The following is a 14,765-nucleotide window of genomic DNA, read 5'->3' on the forward strand; positions in this document are numbered from 1 at the left end:
TCTAATGACCGTTGCTTACAGTGGATTGTTTTCTCCTGCTGTTACTTTTGGACCATGAACTCATCTTCAGTGATACTTTATCTTTTGGAGTTCTTTGAGATCAGGGTTAGGGGAGTAGTTCTCTAAAGCAAGCTTGCCTAAACTCTTACCAGCTAACCCAGTGACATCACGATTAGTTCTGTTGTTTAGGGACTCCTTTTCAGTCCATAGTTAAAATTTATGCCTTAACTCTGTGCTCGGCACAAGTATGATGTTTAATTTTTTCAGAGGACACTTCTTTTGCCCAGATTCCAGGCATATTTGTTGTTTCATGTGAGCATGGGCACTTTTTTTCTGGTTCGTATTTTTACTGATAATGTAATTCTTGAAGGGCCCAAGTTTTAGAAAAAAAGCAATCTCATTGTTAATGTTTCTCCTTGCGTTGGCTCAGGTAGGTTGTGCCCTAGGTTACCATGACTGTTTTCCTCCAAGGCAGCCATAGCTGGTTTTAATGCCACTCTGGTTTTCAATTCCCTCTTTTTTTCTGATGCTTAAGGACCTTTTATCCAAGATTTTAGGTATTTGTAGCTGGAAATTTTGAAAATTAGTTTTTCATCTTCCATTTTGCTAGAACTGAGACACCAATTGCTGATTTTCTATATTAATTTCCTGCACGTTGGTAATTGTGTTCCATAGACAAAAAGATTGATAATGATTGAATAACATGTAGGATCCATTTTATTCATTATTATTAGTACTAATAAAATGATAACTAATATTTATTGGGCTTTTAGAGTGTGCTAGGTACCATGCTAAGTGCTTCAGATACATTATCTAATCTAATTATTAAAATAATACAATGAGGTAGGTAGTATTTAATATTATTGTCCCCTCATTACAGAGACAGAAACTGAGGTCAAGAGAGATGATGTAATTTGTTTCTGGCTAAGATCACCTGGCTAGTAAAATAGGAGGGATGGAATTTATATCCAGTTTCTTGATTCTGGACCTGTGTTGGTTCTTTTTTTCCTTTCTTTGATATGGATTTTCACTCTTGTTGCCAAGGCTGGAGTGTGCAATGGTGAGATCTTGGCTCACTGCAACCTCCACCTCCAGGGTTGAAGTGATTCTCCTGCCTCGGCCTCCTGAGTAGCTGGAACTACAGGTGTATGCCACCACACCCAGCTAATTTTTGTATTTTTAGTAGACAGAGTTTCACCATGTTGGCCAGGCTGGTCTCAAACTCCTGACCTCAGGTGATCCGCCTGCCTTGGCCTCCCAAAGTGCTGGGATTACAGGCATGAGCCACCATGCTTGGCCCTGTGTGGGTTCTTAATGCCCATGTAATGAGACTGTTCTTATAAGAAATACTTGTTATTCACCTGTCTATTGTAGGCAATAGGGTTGCAGTGGAGAACAAGGCCTACTCAGTCTCATGGAGAGTAGAGTTAGTATACTGTGTGGATTAAAAACACTCTTCCTGTAAATGGAAACAAGTTGGTTTATTTCCACAACATTTAAAATATTAAAACATGAAATCTTATTTTGCATAGGTACCTTGTATTTAAGAGTCGTGTTTTTGATACATCATGTTACAATTATATCTTATCCATTTTCATACTATATGTCTGACACAGTATTATTTTGCCACAGAGATGTTTTACTATATTTTAATAAAGACATAATTTTATTTACTTAATTTTATATGCCCTATATAAACTTGTGGCTCTTATTTAATTTAATATGTTCTTAGAAATTGGACCAATTCTTACTTACGGAAAAATAATTAGTTTTCAATTCTTTGTAAATGTATTATTTAATGTCAAAGAGTTGAAGTCAGAGTATGATCCTCCTAAGACTACTGGCAGCACCTAGTAGAATGTATATGGCATATTATTGAATTCACTTCCTACATTCTTCAACTTTGTTTCTTCCTTCTTTCATTTTGTCTTTTAGATTGCTCCTGAAAGTCTGAATCTTAATTTCTACCTTATTTTTCTATTTTCCCTTCTTTTTTTCCTCCTTCCTTTAGTGAGAAATATTTTTTTGTTTGTTTGTTTGAGACGGAGTCTCGCTCTGTCCCCGGGGCTGGGGTGCAGTGGCCGGATCTTAGCTCACTGCAAGCTCCGCCTCCCGAGTTTACGCCATTCTCCTGCCTCAGCCTCCCATGTAGCTGGGACTACAGGTACCCGCCACCCCTCCCGGCTAGTTTTTTTGTACTTTTTAGTAGAGACGGGGTTTCACTGTGTTATCCAGGATGGTCTCGATCTCCTGACCTCGTGATCCGCCCGTCTCGGCCTCCCAAAGTGCTGGGATTACAGGCTTGAGCCACCGCGCCCGGCCAAGTGAGAAATTTTTTAGCATAATCTGTGTTCCAGTTTTCTGATAAAGTAGATATGACCTTCTCCTTTGATAACTCTCATTCTATGTGATTTAGTGTCTTTTTTGATACCTGTTTCTTGACAGCCTGTTTTGGGTTCTGCTTTTGTTTCTGTGAAATATTGGGTTATCTTACAGTTCTTTCTGTGTTATCTAACCTCAATTAGTTACTCATGTTTTAACTTTCTACGTGATAACACATTGAAGGAATTATTTGTTGTTTGCACTTATTTGGTATAACTTTTCTTCTTGTGTGGAAAATGAAGAGTTCACTACAGTTTTCTGTTTGATTTAGGAGATTAATCTATCTAGGAAAGAGAAAATAGTTGTTATAATTGCATATAGTCACCCATATGTTGAAACCTACACAGTGACAAACTGAAGATTGCTAATGCATGGGGTGGATATGGTGAATAATGACTAATCTAAATTTCACAATTATATTAATATTTCACCTGGCAAAGTTAGTTTTGTTTTGTCTTTTAATGACATGGGCCCACTGCATAATTGTTAGTGCTTTCTCTAAAAATTTGATCACTTACTCTGGCCCCAGCCCTGACTTGAAGTATTTCTAAGATATAGAAAGCAATCTGAATAGTAATTTCTTACATTGATAAAAGTAAGTCATATGAAGACAGAATGGAGATTTTTGTGTGCCAGATTTTAAGGACTATGCTTTTACAAAGACACAAATTTTTAAAAGGCAAGATAATATCTGTTATTCTTTGCAGGCTGATCAGTTGATGTTCGCTTTGCATTTTGTTCGAGGCATGCATCCTGAACTTTTTCAAGAAAATGTAAGTCAAATTAAAGGAGAGAAATTTTACAGTAACATAGAAATTTGTTAATGGGTGGATTTATGTTTACGTTAGAAGTTACTTTAGGCTAGAATTATATATCAACCTATTAATCTTTTACTAAGTTAGAAATGTAGTATAAAATGGTGATTTCTAGTTCTACTTCCCTGTGGATGAGCCTAACATTCCAGAGTGATGGTAAGGCAAGGAAAGAAATCTACCAAGCTGCCTACATTTTTCTGAACCCAGGTTCACTTACTTAGGGCAACAGAAGAGTCAGCCTTCTTATTTTCCTGGCCTAGGTAGTAGAGCTCATAAATAGAAAAACTGAGATAATATTGGTACAAAACTACATTATTTATTGCTTCCACTGAACTGTCAAGGGGCAGCAGGTAAGGCATGAGGATGGGCAGTTCTCAGAAGTTTGCCTGAACCTACAGGTTTATGTTCATCTTTTTATGTATAATTTATCTTCCTTGTATATGATCTCATTTCTAGTCTGCCATGTAACCCCTTCTCAAACTTCAAAAGGACCTCCCTTGAGCTGGAGCTAATGAAACCATTTCTTGTCTACTTACAATTTTAAAAAAGTTATTTGCAAGTAATTTTTCTCATTGTGATGCTGTTATCATAAAGTGAGATTCCAGTAGCCAGGGTGCCAAGGGATGGTATATGGACAGTGCAATTTTGACCTACTTTACTCTACTTGGTCAAATTTTAACTATTTTCTGGTTCCCTTCATTTGAATATAATAGTTAAAAGAATGCAGACCATTCACAGTTCTTCCTATGTTCTCTCTTTGTTTTTCTCTGACTCCACATGCACTGGCTCACTTGTATAGTTTCTCCTGAATTTATTCATTTGGTCCCGTTAACTCCTGCTGATAACTTTGATGTCTTTTCTTCTTCCCATATAATGTTTTTCACTATGATTGGTAGGTTCCATGAAATATATATATTCCCTATTTTTCTCTTCTAAAGTGTAAATGAACTGTCGTTGGGGAAGGAGAACATTTTTCTCTGACTCACATAATGTAGTAGTAATCATTCATATTTTGCTTATTTGTGGCTGCATAATTCTAATAGGAAGAGTATGTGGCCAGGGTGAGTGAAGGCAGAAAATATGTTGCTTTGGTAGTTTTTCCACATTGCTCTCAAATTTTCATTTATTTTGCTTATTTACTGGCCAGTGTGTGACAATAGTATGGTAGTACCTATTATTGTCTAACTTGGGGATGCCACGGGGAAGGCATAGATTTTCTTAGCACTAGATTCTGAAACACTTGATTCATCTTAATTCTATGGCAAAAAAAAAAAAAAAAAAAGTATTAATGGCATCTTCTCTCAATCAGTGAGAAAAAATATGTTAATGGAATTACTTTTCTCAATATTTCCTACCAGATACAATTTTTAAATTTTTGGGTGCACCTTACTGCTTACTCATTAGCAACAAATAGCCTGTGGAAAAACAATTAACAGGTAGTGACAAATGTTAATTGAACATGACATTTAAATTTTTAGACATTGAGACTCATATATATAATGGAGTTATTGTTCTGTTTTACTAAAATTATTCTTAGATTTCATATTAGTATTTTATGTTATCACATTAATACGTTCTTGATAATGTTAACATACTAGAAGAAGTGGTAAGATGGAAATGATTTTTTTTTCCCCTATCTCCATATGGAACTGCATTTTAAGCCATCTTATAGGGAAAGTTAGGCAATTTTGTTGACTGGTTATCATCTTTATATTTTTGTGTTCCTATATTTTTATTCAATAGGAATGGGATACGTTTACAGGTGTGGTTGTTGGAGACATGTTACGTAAAGCTGTAAGTTAAAATAACAATCTATTTTGCTGTTAGAGAAAATATTTCTGGCTTTTTGTTAATGAAGTATAATTTGCTTCAGAGGTGTTCTAAATTATTGTTGAAGTTATACTTTGATTAGAAGACTGTATTCTGGCCTCTTAAGTATTTCCTATAAAATAGACCTAAGTATATTTATTTATTTTAAATACATATATTCTGAGAATAATATGTAATACTAACGAATCAATGCAGTTTCTTTTTCTCAGTATATGTATTTTATTCCAAGGATAAGTTTATATAATCTTTAAGAAAAACAAATCTTATAACTTGAAAATTTTTCTTATATAATGGGAGTCTTAAAATTACATTTTAGAACTTTTAATAACTTCACTCAAATTTAGCTTTTTTCCTAGTAATTTCCTATTTGAATACATAATAAATAATAGTCTTCTAGCAATATACCCAAAATATAACGTGGAACCTAGATAATGTCTGAAATGTAAGATATAATTAAAAATAATGTAACTTTTATGACAGTTCCTCATGACATTTGAGTTTTTCTGAAGTTTAATGAAAGATTAAGCACAATGAAGAAAATGATTGCAACGTTTGCCTAAATGGTTCTCTGTCCCTTATATTACATAGAATTTTACCATGGTGACTTGTAAAATACATTAAAAAAAAGAAATAATGTATAGAATGAACTTTTTTTTCAAAATAATAAAATAGCTAATCAATTGCTATTTTTTAAACTCTGAATTTTACCAAGTATACTAAGGAAAATAATTGCTTTTATTAAAGGATTCTCAACAAAAAATACGTGATCAGCTTCCGTCTTGGATAGATCAGGAACGAAGCTGGGCCGTGGCAACATTAAAGGTATTCATGTTCTACTGTGAGACATATTTTAATTTCTTCCATATTTGTGTTGTTTCTGTTGGTACTTTGTGCTCCTTATTCATAGTTAGCAGTAATATTTTAATAGGATGTAAGTTCTCCCAGTAAAAAGTTACCAAAGAATTATTGTGATTAGTCCTTTAATCAGTAATTACTAAACCTTTCATTTATGAAATAGCATGCCTTCCATATACAGTATTTTCTTTCTCTCTCTCCCAATCCCAGCCCCCAAGGTAAATTAGGCTATGAGAATGGTGACATGGGAGAAGAAAAAGCAGTTTAGAAGCCTGACTCTCAACAGTTCTGTGTTCTTCAACTACTCAGGCTAAAATGTTGTTTTTGTGGGAAATGAAAGACAAATCTATGCATATATATGTTTCCATCCTTCCCTTCCTTCCCCTGCTTTTCTTCACAACTGTTATAACGTAGTAATAGCACATGATAAAAACAGAATAGCTAGCATTTACTGATGGGTTACTATGTTCAAGGCATTATACAGAATTTGAAAATGGATTATCTCACTAAATATTTTCAATAACGTTATGAGGTAGCTATTGTAATTATCCTTGTGTCACAGATGAGGAAATTAAGGCACAGAAAGATATAGTAACTTGTTTATGGTCACTTAGGAAGTAGAACCAGGATTTAAAACTGTGTTTCTTGCTGCATAGTCTGGGCTCTTCACCACTACTCTTTACTGCCTTCATTTCATAAATATTGGTTGAGTAAAATAAATGAAAAAAATGGGGAGGGGGCGATTCTCTTTTATATCCTCCATTTTTTTCATTTATCATTTGTTTGGTGCTTACTACCAGTTGGCATAATGCTAGTGACAGTCTTTACTTGACCAAACTTTAGTCAGGCTCATGAACCTTCTAGGCCGACCTATGCACTTCCTTGTAAAATTTACTTTTAACAGGAACCCTGCAAAGTTGGTTTAGTGAGAATTTATTCATCTTCCATATCTGATTACCCTTGATATCTAATCAGATTCCTCATTCCCCACCGTTCCCCAGGTGATTCTGATGACTTTGGCCTGTCTTCAGTAAGAATCCTATTAGGTTGGTTTAGCCAGAAATCCCTGTACCCCTGATATTTCCTCTTAGTAATTTTCCATCCACTGACCTCACTGTGCTCCTTGGTTAAAAATTTCCACTTGCCCATGCTGTATTCAAAATTGAGCCCTACTCTGTGCTGAAGTCTTTTTCCCCCTATTGCTTCCTCTATTGTAATAGTCCTGGAAAAAATCTGTTTTTAATGCTTTAACTACTGACAAGCTCTGGTTTTTTTGTTTATACCAGTGGAATGACAGGTGTATATTTTATAATATCAAGAGACTCTGCCATGAACAAACTTACACTGTAGAGAGCATATCAAAGCATTACCTTGTCATAATGGTTGGCAGTATACAAGGTAGCCAAATACATGATGATAATATAATGTGTAGCACACCTAAATTAGTAATGACGGGACCTTGTATACTTAATGTCACTAAAGTTAACAGACTACCATCAAGTGTTACTTTAATAGGCTTAGATCATTTATTAAAAAGTAATTAAATTGAAATGTAATTAATTTTCTGCTGTTTAATTTTAGTTGTTACATAATGAAATTTGGGCAATATAATGGATTATTTTTATATGAACATAGGTGTTTGGATAAAGCATTTTTATATACTTGATTTATGTTTATATTATATGAAGTTCTATACTGAAGATATAGATCTTCTAAATTTCTCATTTGTTTTCAGTGAAAATTCTTCACCTTTTCAGATTTACATTTCTGATCTTACACCCCACTCTTGAAAAATTTGGGAAAAGGGAACACTGTTTGAGGTAGAGGAAATTAATATGTTTGGGAAAACCTCTGAAAGATGATATTGTTTAAAGTGAATATTGAACGTGGAATAGAAATTTATGAGGTTGCAAAGAGGGTTAGAACATTTAGAGACAACAGAAGCAACATGTTTACAAATAGAGACATATACAAATAGGGTTTAGGAAAACATTCTTTTTTATTGAATTTGATAGTGTTTTAGAAAAACAGAGCTCGACAGAATTCAAAACTGTGAAGATAAGTTTTATTCAAAAGAACTGTTGCCATAGGGGAAGAGAGATCTCAGTATAGTACTGGGCTCAATTCTGAGTACAGCATGGGCAAGTGGGAATTTGTACCCAAGAAGCAGGGTAAGAATTAGTGTTGGGGATCAGTGGATAAAAAACTAGTAAGTGGAAATGTCAGTGGCAAGTGGGGATTCTGGCTAAACTGATTTATCTGGTAAAGGCAGATCAAGAGGATCAGATACCAATAGATAACAAGGGTGGGAGAGGAGGATTTTTTTTTTTTTTTTTTTTTTTGAGACAGAGTCTTGCTCCGTGGCCCAGGCTGGAGTGCAGTGGCGTGATCTCGCCTCACTGCAGCCTCTGCCTCCCAGGTTCAAGTGATTCTCCTGCCTCAGCCTCCAGAGTAGCTGGGATTACAGGCGCCCACCACCAGCCTGGCTAATTTTTTTGTATTTTTAGTAGAGATGGGGTTTCACCATGTTGTCCAGGCTGGTGTCAAACTCCTGACCTCAGGTGATCCACCCAACTTGGCCTCCCAAAGTTCTGGGATTACAGGCGTGAGCCACTGCACCCAACTGAGAGGAGGAATTCGATTGGATATTAAAGATAGCGAGTATTGCTAAAGTTACTTAGCAAAATTCTTGTTAAAATAGGATACTACAAGGCATGACATGAAGCCCCTGATTGAGGCCTAGTCAAAGAGAGCTCAGAGGAGCCTGAACAAAGTTTTGATAAAGAGAGTCTTTGTCAATATTAATATGAAATTTGACATATTTAACATGACAATCCTTAGAATTTACACTTGAGGCCAGGTGCAGTGGCTCACGCCTGTAATCACAGCACTTTGGGAGGCCGAGGCGGGCAGATCATGAGTTCAGGAGATCGAGACCATCCAGGCTAACACGGTGAAACTCCATCTCTACTAAAAATACAAAAACCATTAACTGGGCGTGGTGGCGGGCGCCTGTGGTTCTAGCTACTCAGGAGGCTGAGGCAGGAGAATGGCGTGAATCCAGGAGGCGGAGCTTGCAGTGAGCCGAGATCGCAGCACTGCACTCCAGCCTGGGTAAGAGCAAGACTTCGTCTCAAAAAAAAAAAAAAAGGAATTTACACTTGATCTTAATGACCGCATTTGTTTTCTTCATAAGGTAGAGATAGCTAGATACAAATGTGTTTACATAGAGAAAAGATTTAACTCGTGAGCACTGGTTTAGTACTACGTTGGAAGTGTATTTTAATTCTGGCTTTAATATTAGGTGAGTTTACCATAGTGTTGCTGACCTAGAAATAATTAGACAAGCCAACACAAAGTAGAAAATGAGCAATAAACATCAACTAATAATTGGTTCTCACTTTTAGTTTTTTAAAAAAAAATATATGTGCTTATATTTGCTTATAGCTCACTGTATATGGCCATTTTTATTTTTTAGATTGCTCTCCCCAGTCTTTATCAGACCCTCTGCTTTGAAGATGCAGCTCTGTGGCGTACTTATTATCATAATTCAATGTGTGAGCAAGAGTTTCCGTCTATTCTTGCAAAGAAAGTTTCCTTATTTCAGCAGGTAAAATTTAGTGTTATCTAAATGCAAAAAAAGTGTTTAATGTTTCTCTTATTATTCAGAAGCCATTTAAAGGAAAGCTTTGCTTTTAGAGTGTTACTTTACCTTTAATGGCATATTTAGGGAAGGGCTTGATGCTTTTGCCACTTTAATGACAATTAAATCATGCCAAAGTTTCTGGGTCGGTTTCTCTCTCACTGTGGCTTTTTTTATTTCCTTTGCTTGAAACCCCAGGGGCATTTTGTAATAGGAAAAATTTATTTCAGAAAGAAACTAAGATACAAATTGTACAAGTTTTACAATCATTTTTCGGAGTTATTTTTAAGGAAAAGACCTAATAGTGAATAACAGGGGATTTTTTCCATTCTATTTTAAAATAGAATGATGAAACCTACTGGCAGGTTCCACTCAAATTGTTTTGCTAGTCGAAAAGATTAGCGTGGGAGAGCTCTTCAGAAGTTGATGCTCCAGGAAATGACCTTTCCATTTATCTCTTCTCTTGATCTGACCCCTTTGTGTCTCCATATACAGTGAATTCTATTTCCCCAAGAGTGCTTAAACAAAAAGGAAAATGATTAAGAAAAAATTGATTTGAAAACTTAAACATCTAGGAATATCATAGATATACATGAATCAGTAGTTCCAGCTACTTGGGAGGCTGCGGTGGAAAGATCACATGAGCTCAGGATTCGAGGCAGGAGTCAGATGTGATTGTACCACTGCACTCCAGCCTGGGTGACAGGGCGAAACACTATTTCTTTCCTTTTTTTTTTTTCAAAGGTAAAAATAGTGATTTGAACATTTTAGGGAGGATTTCTGGGTCTCTGTTTGCTGTCAACAGAAATGCCTCATCTATATACCGTGATTTTCACCTGCCATTTAGCTTTTTATCAGATTCAGAAGACGTTGCTAACCCTATGTTTACTTTTGATGATAGGCTTGAGGAAGTAAACGGATTTCAGTAACATTTTTGATAATATACTTGCTATATACCTATAGTGACAGTTTAAAGCACAGTAAATACTATGGAACAATGATAAGTGTTCCCATATTTAGTAAACATTTGTTTAATTAGTTAACATTAATTGTTGTTTAGTTAAAGTAGTTGCACAACTTTATTCTTTAAAAATATTCTGCATTTTATTTTAAGATTCTTGTAGTACAGGCGCTAAGACCGGACAGATTGCAAAGTGCCATGGCTCTTTTTGCATGTAAAACTCTGGGTAAGTGTGATGCTTTTCAAGAACTAGACCACTGACCTGAATTATTTGTTTTTACCTTTCATTTTATGTTAGCCTTAGATTAGAAATGTTATGATGTCTCTTTTATTCATTCTGTTTATTTATCTTCCAATCTCTACCTGTTTTAGAAAAATAATTCTCGTCTGGGCACGGTGGTTCATCCTGTAACTGCCCAACAGGTTCACCTTGCCTGCTGCCTAGACAGAGCTGATTTGGCAAGACAGAATTGCCATGGAGAAAGAATAATTCACACAGAGCCGGCTGTGCGGGAGACCAGAGTTTTATTACTACTCAAATCAGTCTCCCTGAGCATTGGGGGTTGGAGTTTTTCAAGATGTTTTGGTGGGTAGGGGCTTGGGAAGTGGGGAGTGCTGACTGGTCAGGAATCATAGGGGGTTTCAAGTGAGGTTTTCTTGCTGTCTTCTGTTTCTAGGTGGGATCACAGACCTGGTTAGGTTTTACAATAGCGATGTTATCCCCAGGAGCCATTTGGAGATGTTCAGACTTTTGCAGCCAGAGGCTGCATTATCCCTAAACCATAATTTCTGATTTTGTAGCTAATTTGTTAGTCTGCAAAGGCAGACTGGCCCCCAGGCAAGAAAGGGGTCTTTTTGAAAAAGGTCTATTATGAATTTTGTTTCAGAGTCAAACTGAAACCACCTTTGCAAAAAATGAAACTGAGGAAATGATGACAGTGAAAGAGCTCAGACCAAACTGACTCCATCTTGCCTCTAACCTTTAAGCTATCCTTGTTCATTCTTGGGCATAGGCAGAACTAACCTTGGGAAGGCATTTAGTTTATGGTTTGACTCTGAAACAAGATTGATAATAGCCCTTTCACAAAAAGACCCGCTTCTTGCCTGGGGATAAGTCTGCCTTCAAAGGACTAATAGGTTCGCTATGAGATTAGAAATTATGGTTTAGGGACTGGGCGTGGTGGCTCACGTCTGTAATCTCAGCACTTCGGGAAGCCAAGACGGGTGGATCACTTGAGGTCAGGAGTTTAAGACCAACCTGCGCTACATGGTGAAACCCCGTCTTTACTAAAAAAAAAAAAAAAAAAAAAGAAAAATTAGCCGGACATGGTGGCAGGTGCCTGTAATCCCAGCTACTCGGGAGACTGAGGCAGGAGAATCTCCAGAACCCAGGAAGTGGAGTTTGCAGTGAGGAGATATCACACCACTGCACTCCAGCCTGCGTGACAGAGCAAGACTCAATCCACCCCCCCCGCCGCCCGTCAAAAAAAAAGAAATTAGGGTTTAGGGGTCATGCAGCCTCTGGCTGCAAGAGTCTGAACATCTTCAAATGGCTCCTGGGTATAACATCACTATTGTAAAAACTAAGATCAGTGCTTGAGATATTTTGCAGACCCATCTAGTCTGGTAATCTGGCTCAACCAGTTCTGTGATCCCACCCAGGAATAGAAGACAGCAAGAAAACCTCACTTCAAGCCCACTGTGAGTCCATCTCCAACCTGACCAAGCAGCACTCCCCACTTCCTAAGCCCCTACTCACCCAATCAGCTTTACAAACTCTGATCCCGAATGCTTAGGGAGACTGTTTTGGGTAATAATAAAACTCCGGTCTCCTGCACAGCCAGCTCTGTCTTGGTAAATCAACTCTGTCTAGGCAATGGGCAAGGTGAACCCATTGGGCACTACAAAACCATCAACTAAATTCCTTCCCAAGATTAGTTCAGCCTACATGCAGGAATAAACAAGGTCAGCTTAAAGGTTAGAAGCAAGATGGAGTCGGTTAGGTCTGATCTCTTTCACTGTCATAATTTCCTGAATTATAATATTTGCACAGGTGGTTTTAATACCTGTAATCCCAGCACATTTGGAGGCTGATCGGGGAGGATTGCTTGAGCCCAGTAGTTTGAGACCAGCCTGGGCAGCACAGTGAGACCTTGTCTTTAGTAAATATTAAAAAATGAGCCAGGCACGGTGGCATGTGCCTGTAGTTCTAGCTACTCAGGAGGCTGAAGTGGGAGGATTTCTTGAACTCAGGAGTTCAAGGTTGCAGTGAGCTGTGATTCTGTCACCGCACCCCAATGTGGACAGCCGAGCAAGACCTTGTCTCAAAAAAAGAAAAATAATTCTCTTTGTTGGATATAACCCATATATAATGTTGAATTAAATCTGACATCCTATATTTAGTAAAGGTATTTGGACTAGAGTGTTCCTCAATCCAATATGATTGGTGTCCTTACAAGAAGATATCTGTGTAAAGACAGACACATGAGGACAACATAATGTGATTATGAAGGCACAGATTCAAGTTGTTCAACTACAAGCCAAGGAACACAGAAGATTTCTAGGCAACCACAAGAACCTAGGAAGAGATATGGATGTGTTCTTGTAGGGACACCAGTCATATTGAATTGAGGCACACTCTCGTCCAGTATGACCTCGTTTGAAGTTAACTAATTCTACTTGCAATGGCCCTATTTTCAAAAAGGTGAACATTTTGAGAGACAGGGGTTAGACTTCAACGTATCTTTTTTGGGGGGTGGGGAGGTACACAATTTAACCCATAACACCTACCAATGAAGCTTTTCGCATAATGCCTGTCTTCTGCCTCACCCATACACACACAAATATTTTGAGTCACTTTTTAGACTGGTCACCTGGTTGGTTAATGATGAGTATATGGAAATAATCTGGATATGCCCTGTGCTTTTGTTTACTTATGCAGGGTGAGGAAATGGTCACTGTTTATTCAACTCTGATAGAATGTTTATGTAGCAGATAATTTTTACTCATGTCTGGCAGAATAATTATCCACCTTTCTTTTGGTTGCAAGTGACGGATACCATATTAAACTCGCTTAAAAGAATAAAGGAAATTTATTAGTTCAAGTATTCAATACTCAGGAAAGAAGAGATAGGGCTGGTCTTCGGGTTAACTGGACTTATACAACATCATGACTCAGACAATATCAGGAAACTCTGTCTTTGTCTCAGCCTTGAGTTTGTCTCTGTGTTTCTCTGCCCCCTACTCCCATCTCTCTGTTTCTCCCTTTTTCTTTGTGTCTTTATCTGTCTCTTCCTCTCTTGTTGCTTTTAGACTCTCATTTTAATTTCTGCTTGTGTATTATCCTTAGTCTCAAGGGTTCATAGTATTCTGGTTGATAAGACTACTAACTTCCTGGGTTATATTGTAAAGCTTGTGATGAAAGGAGAAAGATAACTTTTCCTTCCCAACTTCACCATCAAAAATCCTAGAGAAGGACTCTGATTTGCTCAACTTAGGTTACATATCCACCTCTGCAACTAATCACATCAGAAATATATGGAATTACATTTCTCCAAAAGCAGCCATGGATGGGGAAGTGGTTATTACCAGAAGTGAAGGAGGAGATGCTGGTACAAAACAATAGATATGCATGATAATCAGGCTACATATAACCTGTTTTAATTTTTGTATTTATTGATAGTTTGGTACCTGACCTATTAATTTGTCAAGTGCAGCTGGGCATGGTGGCTCACGCCTATAATCCCAGCACTTTGGGAGACCAAGGTGGGCAGATCACCTGAGGTCAGGAGTTTGAGACAAGCCTGGACAACATGGTGAAACCCCATCTCTACTAAAAGTACAAAAATTATCCTGGTGTGGTGGCAGATGCTTGTAATCCCAGCTACTCGGGAGGCTGAGGTGGGACAATTGCTTGAGCCCATGAGGCGAAGGATTGCAGTGAGCTAAGTGTCACTGCACTGCAGCCTGGGCTACAGAGCAAGCCTCTGTCTCATAAATAAATAAATAAATAAATAAATAAATAAATAAATAAATAAATAAATTTTTAAAGTGCATTTTGGGAGTCTACCTCCTTTAAGAATTGTAAGTATATAACTTGATTCTGTAGCTGTTGGTGGAAATGTTCTGTAAATGTCTGTTAGGTCTATTTGGTCTATAGTGCAGAATAAGTCTAATGTTTCTTTGTTGATTTTCTATCTGGATAATCTGTCTAATGCTTACAGTGGAGTGTTGAAGTCCCTGCTATTATTGTATTAGAGTCTCTCTCTCTCTTCAGCTC

The 14,765-nt window shown here is 37.2% G+C and overlaps 1 protein-coding gene across 1 annotated transcript in view; it reads left to right on the forward strand.

The window, feature by feature from the left end:
• Positions 1-14,765, forward strand: part of DYNC2H1 (dynein cytoplasmic 2 heavy chain 1) — a 385,005-nt gene that overhangs the window by 177,306 nt on the left and 192,934 nt on the right. The window contains exons 71-75 of the mRNA XM_030918805.1: positions 3,090-3,155; positions 4,941-4,991; positions 5,772-5,849; positions 9,361-9,492; positions 10,640-10,712. Of these exons, the coding sequence (XP_030774665.1) occupies positions 3,090-3,155; positions 4,941-4,991; positions 5,772-5,849; positions 9,361-9,492; positions 10,640-10,712 (400 nt within the window). The remainder of the gene's footprint in view (positions 1-3,089; positions 3,156-4,940; positions 4,992-5,771; positions 5,850-9,360; positions 9,493-10,639; positions 10,713-14,765) is intronic.

This window comes from Rhinopithecus roxellana, chromosome 15 (genome assembly GCF_007565055.1).
Source record: "Rhinopithecus roxellana isolate Shanxi Qingling chromosome 15, ASM756505v1, whole genome shotgun sequence".
In the NCBI taxonomy this organism is placed as follows: Eukaryota; Metazoa; Chordata; class Mammalia; order Primates; family Cercopithecidae; genus Rhinopithecus; species Rhinopithecus roxellana.